Here is a 14,634-nt window from a genome sequence, read left to right as displayed (position 1 = left end):
ATCCAGTGTTCCCATGTTCTGTTTGAACAACTGCCTCTTGGTTCAGGTACAGATTCATCTGAACACAGTTAAAGTGTTCTGGAATACTCATACTTCGCAATATTGTCCATAGTTTATCATGATCCATACAATCAAAAGTCTTTACGTAGTCAATAAAGCGCAGATAAACATCTTTCTGATATTCTCTGCTTTCAGCCAAGATCTATCAGACATCAGCAATGATATCCCTCATTCCACAGCCTCTTGTGAATCTGGCTTGAAACTCTGGAAGTTCTCTGTCAATGTATGACTGTAGCCGTTTCTGTATTACATTTAGTAAAACTTTATTTGCATGGGATATCAAAGAGATTGTCCGATGCTTTCGGCATTCCGTTGGGTCACCTCTCTTGGAATGGGCACAAATATGGAAGCAGAACCAATTGAGATAAGTACTGTGTTGGCTATTGTTTCTTCTGTTTACTATGGATCCTCTTCAATCTGGACACCAACAAGATTGTTGTCTTGAAAATTGATGAGTATGGTCTACTACTGTGGGTTTCATCTTCAACATCGTCTGGTGTCTTCTTAAAACGAGTTATCCATTTATAAACCACTGATTTCTTTGAGGCACTATCCCCATAAATTTTCATAAAGCATCAGTCTCAACATTCTTCCATCTAATCTTAACCATAAATTTGATGTTTGTTCTTGCTTCAATTTTAGCAGAATTCATGCTGCTCAGCTAAGGGCTCTTCTTTTCAAATTGATGTCTTATCCTTCCTTAGCACCTCACACTAGATTCTGTTCAGACATGTTATAATAAATTAGTTAGAATTTATGTTGGTGTAAAAATGTTTGAATCCATGAATAGTTTTCTCATAGTACACATTTTCCGTGAACTTTTTTTGAAGACATCTCAGACGCACACCATTCTCTCCTTCTCCTCCCACTACATAGTCTCATTTTGGTTGGATTAATATTTAATGTTTGCATTATTACAATTATGTAAATGATACTCATGGTTAAGTAAGAAGAAGAATACCTAAAAAGTTATAAAGAACTTATTATGTGCTAGGCTACCTCTGTACATGTACTAATTTATTTAATCTTCATGATAACTCTTAAGTGGTAAATTCTATTACTGTCTTCACTTTATAATTCAGTATATTGTGACTGGAGTCCTGGTATGTAGGACAAGAGATTTGAATCACAAGACCGGCGATTCAAACTCACCAGCCATTTCTCGGAAACCCTATACTAGGTCGCTATGATTCTCAACGGACTTGATGACACTTGACAATAACAACAACATATTATGATGACTATTTCTTTCTTTTACAACTTTTACTTTTCCTGGAGTTAAGAATCTTCTATCACTTCACATCTTTTCTCTTGGGCAGATTTCCCATAAATGATTCTTCCAATCTGCTACTTGAAAACAGTTAAGACAAGTTGGCAGTGTTCTAGGAACCAAGTAGACGTGAGCTTGCAATTTTGACATTCAAGTCTATATACTTTCATTTACTCCTCTGTTGTCAGGATAGTATTTTCCTTTCACCAAATGCCACTAACTGTGCCCACTGAACCGAAAACCAAAGACTTTCTGTTTTACCTTTTCTACTAGACACATCTCCAGAGTTCTACCAGAATGTATGTGGGAAGGGAAAGGCTGTACACACTGTAGTTGGGATTGAAGAATCAGCACTGGACTATTAAGCACAAGGTTGAAGGTTTAAACTCACTAAATGCTCCTTGGATTATACAGGGTCACTAAGAGTCGGAAGCAACTTGACGGCACTTAACACACACACATGCTTATTAAACCAGTCTTGCTACATCCAGTTCCACTTTAACAGTACTTGGTATTATCGAATTCTGAATAGGTGGGGATACAACCAGGCCAACTCACCTCAGTTTTACCCACTGTGATCTTAGGATTCAACTTTTCTAAGATGCTAAAGTCAGTTTTCAATCATTCCTTTATTTTTCAGTCTCCAAAGTTTTGTTATTGTCATTGATTCAACTTGTCTTTTTTATCCTTATGGGATGATGCATATTAAAAATTCCTCTAACAGTTTCAGTGAAAACTAAGGAGGAACTAAGGTAGATATATGTACTGAATTTACAATCTTTAACTGGAAGTCTAAATGAAACCTTGAAATATGAATACGTGGCAGGAATATGGAATAGTGAACAAAGCAAGGAAGTATAAAATAACCTGGCCTGCATCAAGAAGTTCAGTAAGGGTCGATAACTAAGCATAGACAGTGTACAGGTACCTTAAGACTGAAGAATAATCCAGAGCACAAAATGTTTGTGACACTAAGGCATATTACAGTCATTAACTTCAACATTTAGTTATAAAAAACTAACCTAACAATCCCCAGAGTACCAGAATACTAAAATAGTATTTCACAAAGTATAATTAATTCCTCAGAAATCCAAGATATATGAATAGATCGTACATGGAATAGAAAATGTTCATTACTTAAACGCAGTGGCAAGACATGAAAACTAAAACAGGTTATTACAGGTCATTCCTGAGCATATAATGGTATGAGTTGCAATTTTCAAAAATTGGTTTTTCCAAATTCACTGACCCAGGGACACTCTGAAACAGCTGGTCTCTCATATTACGTTTTACCTTACTGCTTGACTTCTTTCCGTTGAGCTCACATACGTTCTCCAGGAGCCCGAGATTTCCTTCCGCATCAGTATACGCTATTTGGCCACAAGTAGGATGCCAGGCCAGGCCACAAATTGCATAACCTTTCTCATGTTTTACCCTAAAAATCAAAAAATAGGTTCTCAAAACATTGTCAAGGAAAACATAAACTACACAGATGCTTAGGTAAGTCTTTACTAGAAAAGGCTAAATGGCTTTTGACAATTTAAAAGCTGCATAACTGCATATGTTGTAATTCTGAAAAGGCTTCATAGTGATATAAACAAAAAATTAATAGAAAAAAGCAGTAAAGAGACAAAGCACAGAGTGAATCATACCTTTCCAGACAATCTTTGGTTTCCACATTCCAAACTATAATTAAACCATTAATAGTGCCAGCAGCCAAATACTGCCCACAGGGAGACCAAGTTACTATATTGAGGGTCTAGAAAGAAAAACAGTAATAAATAACAATTTTGTATAATTTCAAAGTAAATACTCATTTTCCCCCAAATTCTTTTATTCTGTACAGCTCCTAATTAAATCTAATACACAAATGGCAGAACGATGTTTGGTTTTTTGCCTGTCTTGCTTAATAATTTCAACTGTCACTAGTAATTATTACTGTCTCGCCTAAAAAAAAAAAATTTAGACTGGCACAATTTTATAAACAAAATACAAAAATGTCATTATCCCGAAAAGGGAATTGAAAGGGGGCAATCCAAGGTATCCTCAAGAGGATACCATCAAGAGGCAGAGAACTGATATGACAAGAGATCCTTAGCAAGCCTTTGCTGGTAAATTTACTTATGTGCAAAATGTTTGTGTGTGAGAGAGAGAGAGAATGAAAGAAAACGGATCAACAATCTTTTCAGCTCCCTTAAAATTTCTGGCTCTACGATCAAGTCTCAATTAAATCTACATAACAATTAAGGCTACCTGTTAAAAATATGACAATAACCTGTTCTAATACAAACCTAGTATTCAACTGGACTTCATATAAATGAAAAAACAGATAGAACCTATGTACCGTTCAGGTGTTGGACAAAGGTAGAAAGCTTGAGGAATGGAAGGTGAACACATTCACAACTGACTGGCAGTATTCTCCACTTCCAATATTTAACTACAACTATGTGAAGACAATGTAGTCATTAAAAATTCTCTTTAGGCTATTAAAAGTATCATTTATAAAACTTACCTGAGAAATGAAATTATCTGAAAGATCAAATGGATTATTCCAAGTTTCTCTTCTATAGAGCTTAACAGATTTTTCTACAGGAACTGCCAATAACTATTAAGAAAGATAAATAATTTAGAGTTTACCTTAAATTCAATCTCAAGAGGAAAAAAAAAAAAAAAGCAAAAAATTAACCCAGATAAGCTTAAAAATATAAAAACAAATCTGTTTTTTAATTGGCAACTAACAACAACAAAAACTATTATATAAAATTTTGGTAAGCTAAGAATGAGTGATGTAGATTGCCCACGTCAAAAAAAACCCCGGAGTTTTTGTAGAGGTTAGTATTTTATAAAGAACCCCTGGTAGCGTAGTGGGTTACATGTTGGGCCACTACCTGCAGATCAGCAGTTCGAATCCACCAATAGGGTTATGAATAATAACTGACTGGATGTCATGCAGCAGCAGTATTTTACAAAGTAACCCTGGTGGTACAGTAATTAAGTATTTTGCTGCTAACCAAATGGCTGGCAGTTCAAACCCACAGGTACTTCAAGGGAGAAAGATGAGACACTCTGGTTCAATAAAAATATATAGCTTTGGGAATTCTATGGGACAGTTCTATTCTGTCTGATAGGCTGCTCTAAGTCAGAATTAATTTAACAGCAGTGGGTTGGGTTGGGTTGGTTAGCATTTTATACTACTGCATCTTAAGGAATCTGTATCATTTGAATCTAAAACAATTCATTTTATTTACTAGTAGGAAACAGATCCACATCCTATGAACAGCTTTTAAAAAAGCAAATTCATCGATTTATACACACTCTTCTAAAAAGATTAGTAGACAAAAATAAAATTGTATTCTTTCCACATTTAGTAAAACAGAAAACCTCAAAAGAAACAAAATATGGATTAATGAACAGTAAAACAATGCTAATTTTATTAACTTCTAAATTAATTAAAGAAAACTGTTAGGCAAGCAAAGAAACAATACCTACTGGATTTGAGTTCTACATCCATTTTAATGCAGAGTATATACTACTAAAAGTTCACATGACACAAAAGGATATATATGTAAAAGAAAGTCTTGATTCATCCCTAAATTGTATTTCTACTCCTGAAAGGCAAATATAAGCAAGGAATATACATTTTGCTAGTTATATTCCTATCATAACACTATGTTTGTGTTTGTTAAGTGCTGTTCAGTTGCTTCTGACTCATTGTGACCCTGTATAGGATTTCTGAGGAGTGACTGGCGAATCTGAACCACTGACCTGTGGTCGAGCGCTTATTCCACAGTACCACACTAGGAACTGTGTAATCAGTTCCAACTCACAGTGAGCCCATATACAACATAAGGAAATACTATCTATAGTCCTGGGTCATCCTGACAGTCGTTGTTATCTTTGAGACCACTGTTGCAGCCTCAATTTCATTGAGGGTCTTTTCTCTGTTTTGTTGAACCCCTAATTTGCCAAGCACGATGTCATTCTCCAGGGGCTGGTCCCTCCTGACAGTAAGTTCATAGTCAATGACATGAAGTTTCACCATCCTGGCTTGGAAGGAGCATTCTGGATGCACTTTTTCCAAAACAGATCTGTTTGCATTTATTTCATGCATTATTTTTTGCATTAATTTTGGTGCATTAAGTTCTTCCTTATTCACTGTCCATTTTTCACATGCATATGAAGTGATTAAAAATAACATGGCGTGGGTCAGGTGCCCCTAACTACTCAAAGTGACATCTTTTAAAAGAGGTCTTTTACAAAGAGGTCCAATGAAATAGGCCATTTGATTTCTTAACTGCTGTTTCCATGGGAGCTGAAATCCTTAACAACTTCAATCTTATCTCCCTTTACAATCATGTTGCTTATTAGTCCAGTTGTAAAGAATTTTTGTTTTCTTTATGTTGAGGTAAACTCTATACTGAAGGCTCTAGTCTGATCTTCATTAATATGTGTGCCAATGCTTTTTCGTTTTCAACAAGCAAGGTTGTGTCATCTGCATATCACTATTTGTTAAGGAGTCTTCCTTCTATGCTAATACCATGTCTTTCCTATGTAGCGCAGTTTCTTGGATTCTTGTTCAGCTTAACCGCAAAAGGATGCAACCCTGACGCACATTTTTTTTCCTGATTTTAAACCATGCAATATCCATACAGACATGTATGTAAGTACATACATACATACGGGATCTCTTATAGTCAGTTGGTTAGGTAGTTGGCACAGACGTATGCATTCTTTCAGCACTGCATCAGTTTGCTGAAACATTTCAACTGGTCTTCTGTCAATTCCTGGAACCTTGTTTTTCATCAATGCCTTCAGTTCAGTTTGGACTTCTTTCCTCAGTTGTTTATCATACCTCCTGAAAATAGAGTGTGGTGGCTGCATAGGATAAACACTGGACTGTGAGCCACAAGATTGGCGATTCGAGCCCACCAGCAGCTCCATGGGAGAAAGATGAGGCTTTCTGGTCCCACAAAAGATTTAAAGCCTTGGATACCCTTTACAGTGCCAATATGAGTCAAAACCGACTCCATGGCACATAATAGCCTGTTGAAATGGCTGGATACCCTTTAATTCATTTTGGTTCAGTGACTCTCTACGTTCTTTCCATATTCTTTTAATGCTTCCTGTGTTGCTCAATATTTTGTCCACATAATCTTTTAAACTGAAAGTTGTGGCTTGATTTTTATTATTTTTTTTCCTTCAGTTCTTTCTGCCTGAGAAATAACGTTTTCTTCCCATTCGGTTTTCTAACTCCCGGTCTTTGTACATTTCAGTACAATACTTTACTTTGGAAGACTAAAGAATTACTGCCTCTGCATTATGGTTTGGAGAAGAATATTAAATATATCATGAACTTCCAGAAGAATGAACAAATGTCTTGAAAGTACAGATAGAATGCACCTTAAAAATGAGTATGGCAAAACTTCACCTCATGTCCTTTAGACATTTCATTAGGAGAGCCAAGTCTCTGGAGAAGGACATCATGATTGGCAAAGTAGAAGGTCATTAAAAAAAGGAAAACTCTCAATGAGATGGACAGACACAGTGGCTGTAGCAATAGATTCAAACACAGTACCAACTGTAAGGACGGGGCAGGACCAGGCAATATTTACTTCTGTTGTTATGAGAACTTACTTTATCGCACCCTAACGACAGCATATGCCTATGTAGAGAGAGCAGCAAATTTTCATTGTGAAACTGTCATAGTATTTTAATATTTGATTACATTAAACCCCTGGTGCCATTTGTCTTTTAAAAGACTCAACAGTTCCATGCAGACTCTAGAATCAGCTAATTGCTATTTTATAATTGAATGTTGTTAAAACTATAATTTACATAAGAACTGACATCTCTATTACATCAAAAATTCATTTTCTATGTATTCACATCTTTTATGTCCCTTGGTAGCTTAATTAAACATTTCTCTATATAGATGTTTCCTATTTCTTGATAAGTTTATCTCAGGTATTTTATATAATTTTTTATTTTACAGTAAATAGATTTTTATCTCCACTATATTTTCTGAATGGCAATAGTTTGTACACGGGATTACTCTTCACCTTGTAAATTAATTTTACTTCTAGTCACCTTAATGAATTTTCTTATTAGTGGTGGTGGTGGGTGGTGTTTATGTGCCATGGAGCTGGTTCCAAATCAGAGTGACCCTATATAGGGTTTTCAAGGCTATAAATCTAAACAGAAACAAAAAGCCTCATATGTCTCCTATGGAGTGGAAGATAAATGTGATCTGCTGCCACTTGATACTCTGGGGGCGTCCACCTATATAAGTATTTAACTTGCAGATAGAGTAGGCTTCAAAAAGTTTATGGAAAAATTCCATTATCTTTTAATTCTATTTTTCAATGAACTTTGTGAAACCCCTTCATAAGTATTATCTTTCCTCCTTTCAACTCTCTCATATTTCTTCATAGTTTAACAGTGTCAGTATCTCCAGAATGTTAAATTCTAGTGGTAAGAGTAATATACTGAGACCATTTCTAGAGTTGTTCCATTAAACGTGAACTTAAAATAATACATATATAAACTTAATTAAATCATGGAAAATGTACATTTTAAAAAACTCATTAAAAAGCTTACATGTTTCTTAAAGCATTTCTTGACAAATTACTTGGCTTGGAGTTTTAAAATTTATAACCCAAATGAAACAGCAAACCATTTTAAACCTATTCTTACAATCAAAGCTGACAGGAACAGAACAAAGGCAAAGGCTGAAAAGTTACGAGGCACTTACCTTACCACTTTTGGGTTGCCAAGCAAGTCTGCAGATGGATTTTGCATTTACCACATCATTGCATTTTTGTAACACTGGCCAGCTAATAGCACATGTCTGATTAAAAGAAAGGGTTTTAAGTTCCCTTTGAGAAAATTCCCCCCATGAAAGACATAAAGAACTGGGTACATTTAAAAGATGGTTTTCTCAAATTCAGGTGGTTTCCTCAGGGGGAAAAAAAAATGAAACAATTTAATTCACTTTTATCCATTACAATGATATTTGATTTGCCTAAATTGCTTTAAATCCTTCAGAAGTAATTAAATATGAATATTTCATATATAAAATAAGCAAGCAATATATTCACTGAATAAACTTTGAAAAATGCTAACCTTTCTGATCATCTTCGAAAGAATGACCTGTTTCCTCTGCCATGCATTCCAGAGAACACTTTCTTCGTGTCTCTTTTAAAACCTTTAATATGCTGTGTTAGAATAACTGGTATATGTGATTCTCAAAACTAAATGTGGCCAATGTCTTATTTCATTTTTGTATCTCCAACATCTAACAAAAGGCCCCGCATATGACAGATGTTTCTTAAGTACATAGTGACTGAATTTTCCCCAACGATCTACAAAACCTAAAAATGAACTATAAAACAATAATTTCTATGTAACTAAGAAAAAAAAGCGTATTTCCTTTTCTATTATTTTGGAATTTGATCACAAAAATAATATTTAATGCTACTCAAAGAGACAAACCATGTAAGACAATAAATAACATAATGTATAATATTCAATATATGCAGGAAATGGCAAAAACTTTTAAATTCAAATTTATGCATTTACCTGGTCTGAAATTTGCCACACTCTGACAGTGCCATCACAGCTAGCAGATGCCTGCAGAAATAAAAAAGTCGATTTCTCTATAGTTACCACTATACTTTTATATGGAGACTTGGTTTAGTTTCAAAATCAAATAAACTTTTATCAACTGTGGAAAATTTCCTGCTAATTCTCTTACCATTTAAAAAATATTCAGGAAGGAAAGAAAAAAGAGGCAAATATAATTACCAGAAATATGTCCTTAGGATCAAAGGCCAGACTTAAAACAGGTGCATCATGTCCTCGAAGTGTTTTCTGTTGGCTACTGTCCACTACCTCCACGACTTTGACTATAAAATCACTATGAATAATAAAAATAATGCACATGAATAAAAGCTTCTCCTAAAGCTGTGACCCAAATATTTTAAAATCACAAAATTAAATGCCATAATTTCTATATAGCAATTTGTGAAATTCTGACATCTGAATGAAATGATTTGAGTTTTAGTACCACTGCACAAACGCTAAAAACACAAATCCTGATTTCCCCTATGTCAAAATACAAACATTTCTCTCCAAAGCTTTAGTTATATTTTAAGCTTCTATTAGTTGCCAGTCTAATTACATCCACATCATTTATAACTGTATAGTACACTATGCAGTTTACTTTTGCTTCACTTCAGCAACTCAGCCCATTACATTTACATCTTAGGGATGAAAAAAAAGCTTGAAGGGAAACAGCAAACATCCTGATCAGACAGTCTACTTTCTACCTAAAATGATTTTAAAAATTCATCAGTCACCATTCCCCCAATTTTTTCCATCATTTACTGAATAAGCTGTTTGTAAAGTAATCTATTTTAATTTGTAAAGTGATGTATATCCTCAGGGATCTTTACTAGATACAAGACTTGGGGGAGTCCAGAAAATGTTAGCCTGAAACTAATGAATGGGGCCATTCTGTGCCAACAATATTTCCTTTTCTGTTGTCAATGAGTCTTACCTGGATCCAGCAGCAATTTTAGCACCATTTCCATTAAAAACCACATGGTTTGCATTTGTGGTAAAGCGAGTTAATATGCCATCTGGAACTCCTTCAGGAAATGTGTGGACTTGAATAGTATTGTTAGATACGGCAGTGACCAATTTTCCATTCTAAAAGAAAAATAAATCTTAAAAAAAAAAAAACTTTGGCAAAACAAATTCAAGTCAACTGGGAGTCTTCCTGCAGTCAAAAATCTTTATATATATATATAAACTTTATAACTGTAGATCATGTGAAGAGAAAAATAGCACGCATTGAATAATTTCCTAAAATGTACTTAGTAAACAAAATTGGCTACCTTTGGAAAACTCAATTACATCTTCAGTCAATCTTTTTTAGCCTCTGAATTTTCATTTAAAACTGGTAAGGCGATATATAGTATTTTTATGGATCTGCAAATGTCATAAAAATGAAGGTCACTACACAAGAGTTTTCCAGAGAAATCATACCTGGTCTCAGGAAAGAGCTCATGAAAAAACATGGACACATTGGCTTCTAGATAGTGTTACTATTTTTCACAATGAAACCATTAAGTGCCTTTTTGCAACTACAGCAAAATCTAAAATGCTGAATTCAAGACTTTAACTTACCTAAAAATTTTTACGAAAGGTCAAATTATTTTTTCTCGTACCTTAACTTTATGCCTTCTTTGTGGTTGTTAGGTGCCATGAATCAGTTCTGGCTCATAATGACCCTATGTATAACAGAAAAACACTTCCTGGTCTTTCATCACTCTCACAATCTTCCAATGCTTGAGTTCGCTGTTGCAGCCACTGTGTTACTTCAGTTCATTTCATTGAGGATTTTCTCTTTTTCAAAGACCCTTTATCAAGCATGATGTCCTGCTCCAAGGACTGGTCCCTCCTGATTACTGACTCACCAGTCTCACTTCTCAGGAGCATTTTGGTTGTATTTCTTCTAACACACTTCTTCTGGCAGTCTATGGTATATTCAATATTCTTCACTAACAGTGTAATGCTTGCGAATTGGGCTGCTAATCTCAAGATCAGCAGTTCAAAACTACCAGCGGTTCCATGGGAGAAAGATGAGACTTTCTGCCCCCATAAAGATTTACAGCCTCGGAAACCCTATGCAGGGTCACTATGTGTCGGAATTGACTCAACACCACCAACACCAACAACCATAATTCAAAGGTGTCAATTCTGCTTCACTCTACCTTATTCATTGTCCAGTTTTCACATGCACATTGTTGTTGTTGTTGTTGTTGTTAAGTGCCGTCGAGTCGGTTCCGACCCATAGCGACCCTGTACAGGGTTTCCGAGGATATCAAAGCATGGGTCAAGTGCACTTTAGTCTTCAAAGTGACATCTCAACTTTTTAACAGTTAGAGGTGCTATGCAGATTTGTCCAATGCAATATGTCATCTGATTTCTTGACTACTGCTACCATGGACGATGATTGTAAATTCACATAAAACAAAATTCTTGACAATGTCTTTCATCATGATGTTGTGCAGATTTTTGTTTTATTTATGTTAAGGTGTTATCTACATTGAAGGATCTTGATCTTCACCAATAAGTGTATTAAGTTTTCTTTACTTTCAGCAAACACGATCCTATCTGAATACTCTAGGTAGGTAATAAGTCTTCCTCCAGCTCTGATGCCTTGTTCTTCATATAGTTCAGATTCTCAAATTATATGCTCAGCATATACATGGTAAAAGTATACAACCATGATGCATCCCATTCCTGATTTTAACCTCCCATTCTTCAAAATGTTACCCGTAATTTGTTATGATCCACATAATCAAATGCCTTACTTCTTTAAAAGAAAGTAAGTCCAGAGGGACTAAATCATACTCTATCAAGCTCATATAAAACCAAAGAAAATCCACTGTATGTCTATAAGTGGATTCTGACTCAATGCAATACCATGATGTGCTTCAAAGCAGAACTGAGCTCCAGCCACAGAGATTTTTCCATTGGCTGTACTCTTACAGAAGTAGCTCATGCCTTTCTTCTCCTGTAACTTTGGATTCCAACTGCTAACTGAAGACTACAAGAGTTGTGGGCAACAACAAAAAAGGGCATTAAAAAGACAGGAAAGAAAAGACAACAATCAATGTCAAAAGGGTGCTTCATTCTGAAATTTGCTCTTGAATGTAGAGAAGCTAAAACTGGAAGGAATGAAGGAAGGCAGCTGAAGAAAAAAATTTCAAAGGGCAGCTCAAGAAGTCAAAGTAAAATATTATATGATCAAATGTGTAAAAACCTGGTATTAGAAAACAAAAAGGGAAGGGCACACTCAGCATCTCTCGAGTTGAAAGAACTGAAGAAAAAATACAAGCCTCAACTTGCAATACTGAAGGATTTTATGGGCAAAAGATTGAAGAACGCAGAAAGCAGGAAAAGATGGAAGAATTACAGAGTCACATATCAAAAAGAACTGGCTGATATTCACCCACTTCAAAAGATAGATAATCTATGATCAAGAATGAATGGCACTGAAGGAAAAAATCCAAACTGTACTGAAGGGATTAGAAAAAACAAGGTACCTGGAACTGACGATACACCAACTGAAAAGTCTCAACAAACTGATGTAGCACTGACAGCACTCATTAGTCTATGCCAAGAAATCTGGAAGACAGCTACCTGGCCAACAGACTGGAAAAGATCTGAATTTGTACCCATTTCAAAGGATGGTGACCCAAAAGAATGTGGACATTAGCAAGCAAAATCATTAGTACCACATGCAAGTAACAATTTGCTTAAGATAATTCAACTGTGTGAATTATTAACAAATAATGGATAATACTGAAAAAATTAAGAATTCCAGAAAACTTAACTGTGCTCATGTGGAACCTGTACATATACCAAAAGGTAGTCATTAGAAGAGAACAATGGTATATTGCAGAGATTAAAATCAGAAAAAGTAAGTATAAGAGTTGTATCCTTGCACCATGCTTATTCAATCTGGATGCTGAGCAATATGAAGAATGCAGCATCATGACTGGAAGGAGGCTATTAACAACCTGTGACATGCAGATGACACAACCTTGTTTGCTGAAAACGAAGAGGACTTGACACACTTACTGATGAAGATCAAAGAATATACAAGTCCTGGTGTGGCATTGCAGGATAATGTGCTGGACTGTAAGGTCATTCTGAACTGCAAGGTAGGCGGGCCAACCTACCAGCTGCTCCTTGGAAACCCTATACAGGGTTGCGACTGAGTTGACAGCACTTAACATGGACTACAACTCAATGTAAAGAAAAAAATCCTTACAATAGTACCAATAAACATTATGACCAATGGAGAAAAAACTGCAGTTGTCAAGCATGTCATTTTACTTGGCTCTACAATCAACACTTACGGAAGCTGCAATCAAAACCACTAAGTATAATGAACAGTCAGAAGAACAAACAAATGTGTTTTGGAAGAAGTACAACCAGAATGCTCCTTGAAAGTGAGGAGACAAGACTTTGTATCACAGACTTGGACATGTTTTCAGGAAGAACAAGTCCTGATATCTTGGTAACATAGAGGGTCAGTAAAAAAGAGGAAGACCTCCAACATGATGGACTGGCACAATGGCTGCAACAATGGATCAAACGTAACAATTGTGAGCATGGCTGAGCAGTAATTCATTCTGTTGTGCACTGGGGTGCTCTGAGTCAGAGTTGATTGGAGGGCATCTAACAACAAGAAAAAGCAAAAGCTTATTTTTCATATGTATATTTTTTCACCATCATTAATAAACTACTCAGGCATAACTTGAATGTTTTGGGGGAGCTTCGGGCATTAGTGTACATTTTCACATGTTATTATTTTACAAGAGAAGCATTCAAAGAGGTACCTCTATATCCAAAACATGTTTAAGACTATTTCTTTAAGAATATTACATGCCAGTATCATTTACATCATCAGACATAACTTTATTTTTATACCTTCAAAGCACAGGAATATGCCTTTTCTCCAACATTAATAGACTTAGGATCATCATCATCTAAGTCTTCCCAAATCCTGACATCACCATCACTTCCACAAGTCACAATACAACTGTAAAGGAAATATACACATTAAAAGTCACCCAACTTGATATCTATTCATTTTTAATCTCTATATCAAGCATTTTTCTAATTAAATTAAGATATTAGTGGTTTTCCCCCCTCATTTTATATACATAAACCTCAGTAACAACTGTAATCTGTTTTGTAAATGGAAGGTGAGTTTAGTACTCTCTATAGTTTCTACGTGGCACAACACTCTCTATCTGAACTAATGTGAGGAAAATGAGCGCATAATCTCTGTAAAAGCAAAGACCATGTCTGTCTTGCTCACAATTGTACTGTTAGCACCAAGCAAAGCTCCTGACACAGAAGTCAGGATAAGAGTTTGGATAAGAGTCTGCAGAATAAATGAATGGATGCATGAGTTCTATTATTGAAAGGTGGTTAGCCATATGGTTGTTTGTATCCATTCTGAACCTCTTGTTTCTTAGTGCTTTTATTCATTCATTATGTGTGGTGCTGTGGGTTAATGCACTGGACTGCAAAGTTGGTTTGAACCGCAAGGTCAGTGGGTTCAAGCTCACCATTCATTCCTTGGAAATTCTATACAGGGACACTGTGAGTCAGAACTGACTTAACGGCACTTAACAACAAGTGATAAAAGACAGGCTGTATATAAGGATGTGGAGAAGTTGTAACTCTGACCCACTGCTGCTGCTGCTGGTGGGCCATCG

At 35.6% G+C, this 14,634-nt stretch overlaps 1 protein-coding gene across 1 annotated transcript in view; it reads right to left on the bottom strand.

The window, feature by feature from the left end:
- WDHD1 (WD repeat and HMG-box DNA binding protein 1) overlaps positions 1-14,634 on the bottom strand; it is a 108,179-nt gene that overhangs the window by 77,804 nt on the left and 15,741 nt on the right. The window contains exons 2-9 of the mRNA XM_006864621.1: positions 13,838-13,949; positions 9,888-10,039; positions 9,134-9,245; positions 8,909-8,959; positions 8,082-8,177; positions 3,843-3,935; positions 2,983-3,089; positions 2,624-2,765 (exon numbers count right to left, since the gene is read on the bottom strand). Of these exons, the coding sequence (XP_006864683.1) occupies positions 2,624-2,765; positions 2,983-3,089; positions 3,843-3,935; positions 8,082-8,177; positions 8,909-8,959; positions 9,134-9,245; positions 9,888-10,039; positions 13,838-13,949 (865 nt within the window). The remainder of the gene's footprint in view (positions 1-2,623; positions 2,766-2,982; positions 3,090-3,842; positions 3,936-8,081; positions 8,178-8,908; positions 8,960-9,133; positions 9,246-9,887; positions 10,040-13,837; positions 13,950-14,634) is intronic.

The sequence above is a fragment of the Chrysochloris asiatica genome, unplaced genomic scaffold (genome assembly GCF_000296735.1).
Source record: "Chrysochloris asiatica unplaced genomic scaffold, ChrAsi1.0 scaffold00067, whole genome shotgun sequence".
Classification (NCBI taxonomy): domain Eukaryota; kingdom Metazoa; phylum Chordata; class Mammalia; order Afrosoricida; family Chrysochloridae; genus Chrysochloris; species Chrysochloris asiatica.
The sequence above is the reverse complement of the archived record's forward strand: the minus strand, read 5'-3'. Positions and strand labels throughout refer to the sequence as shown.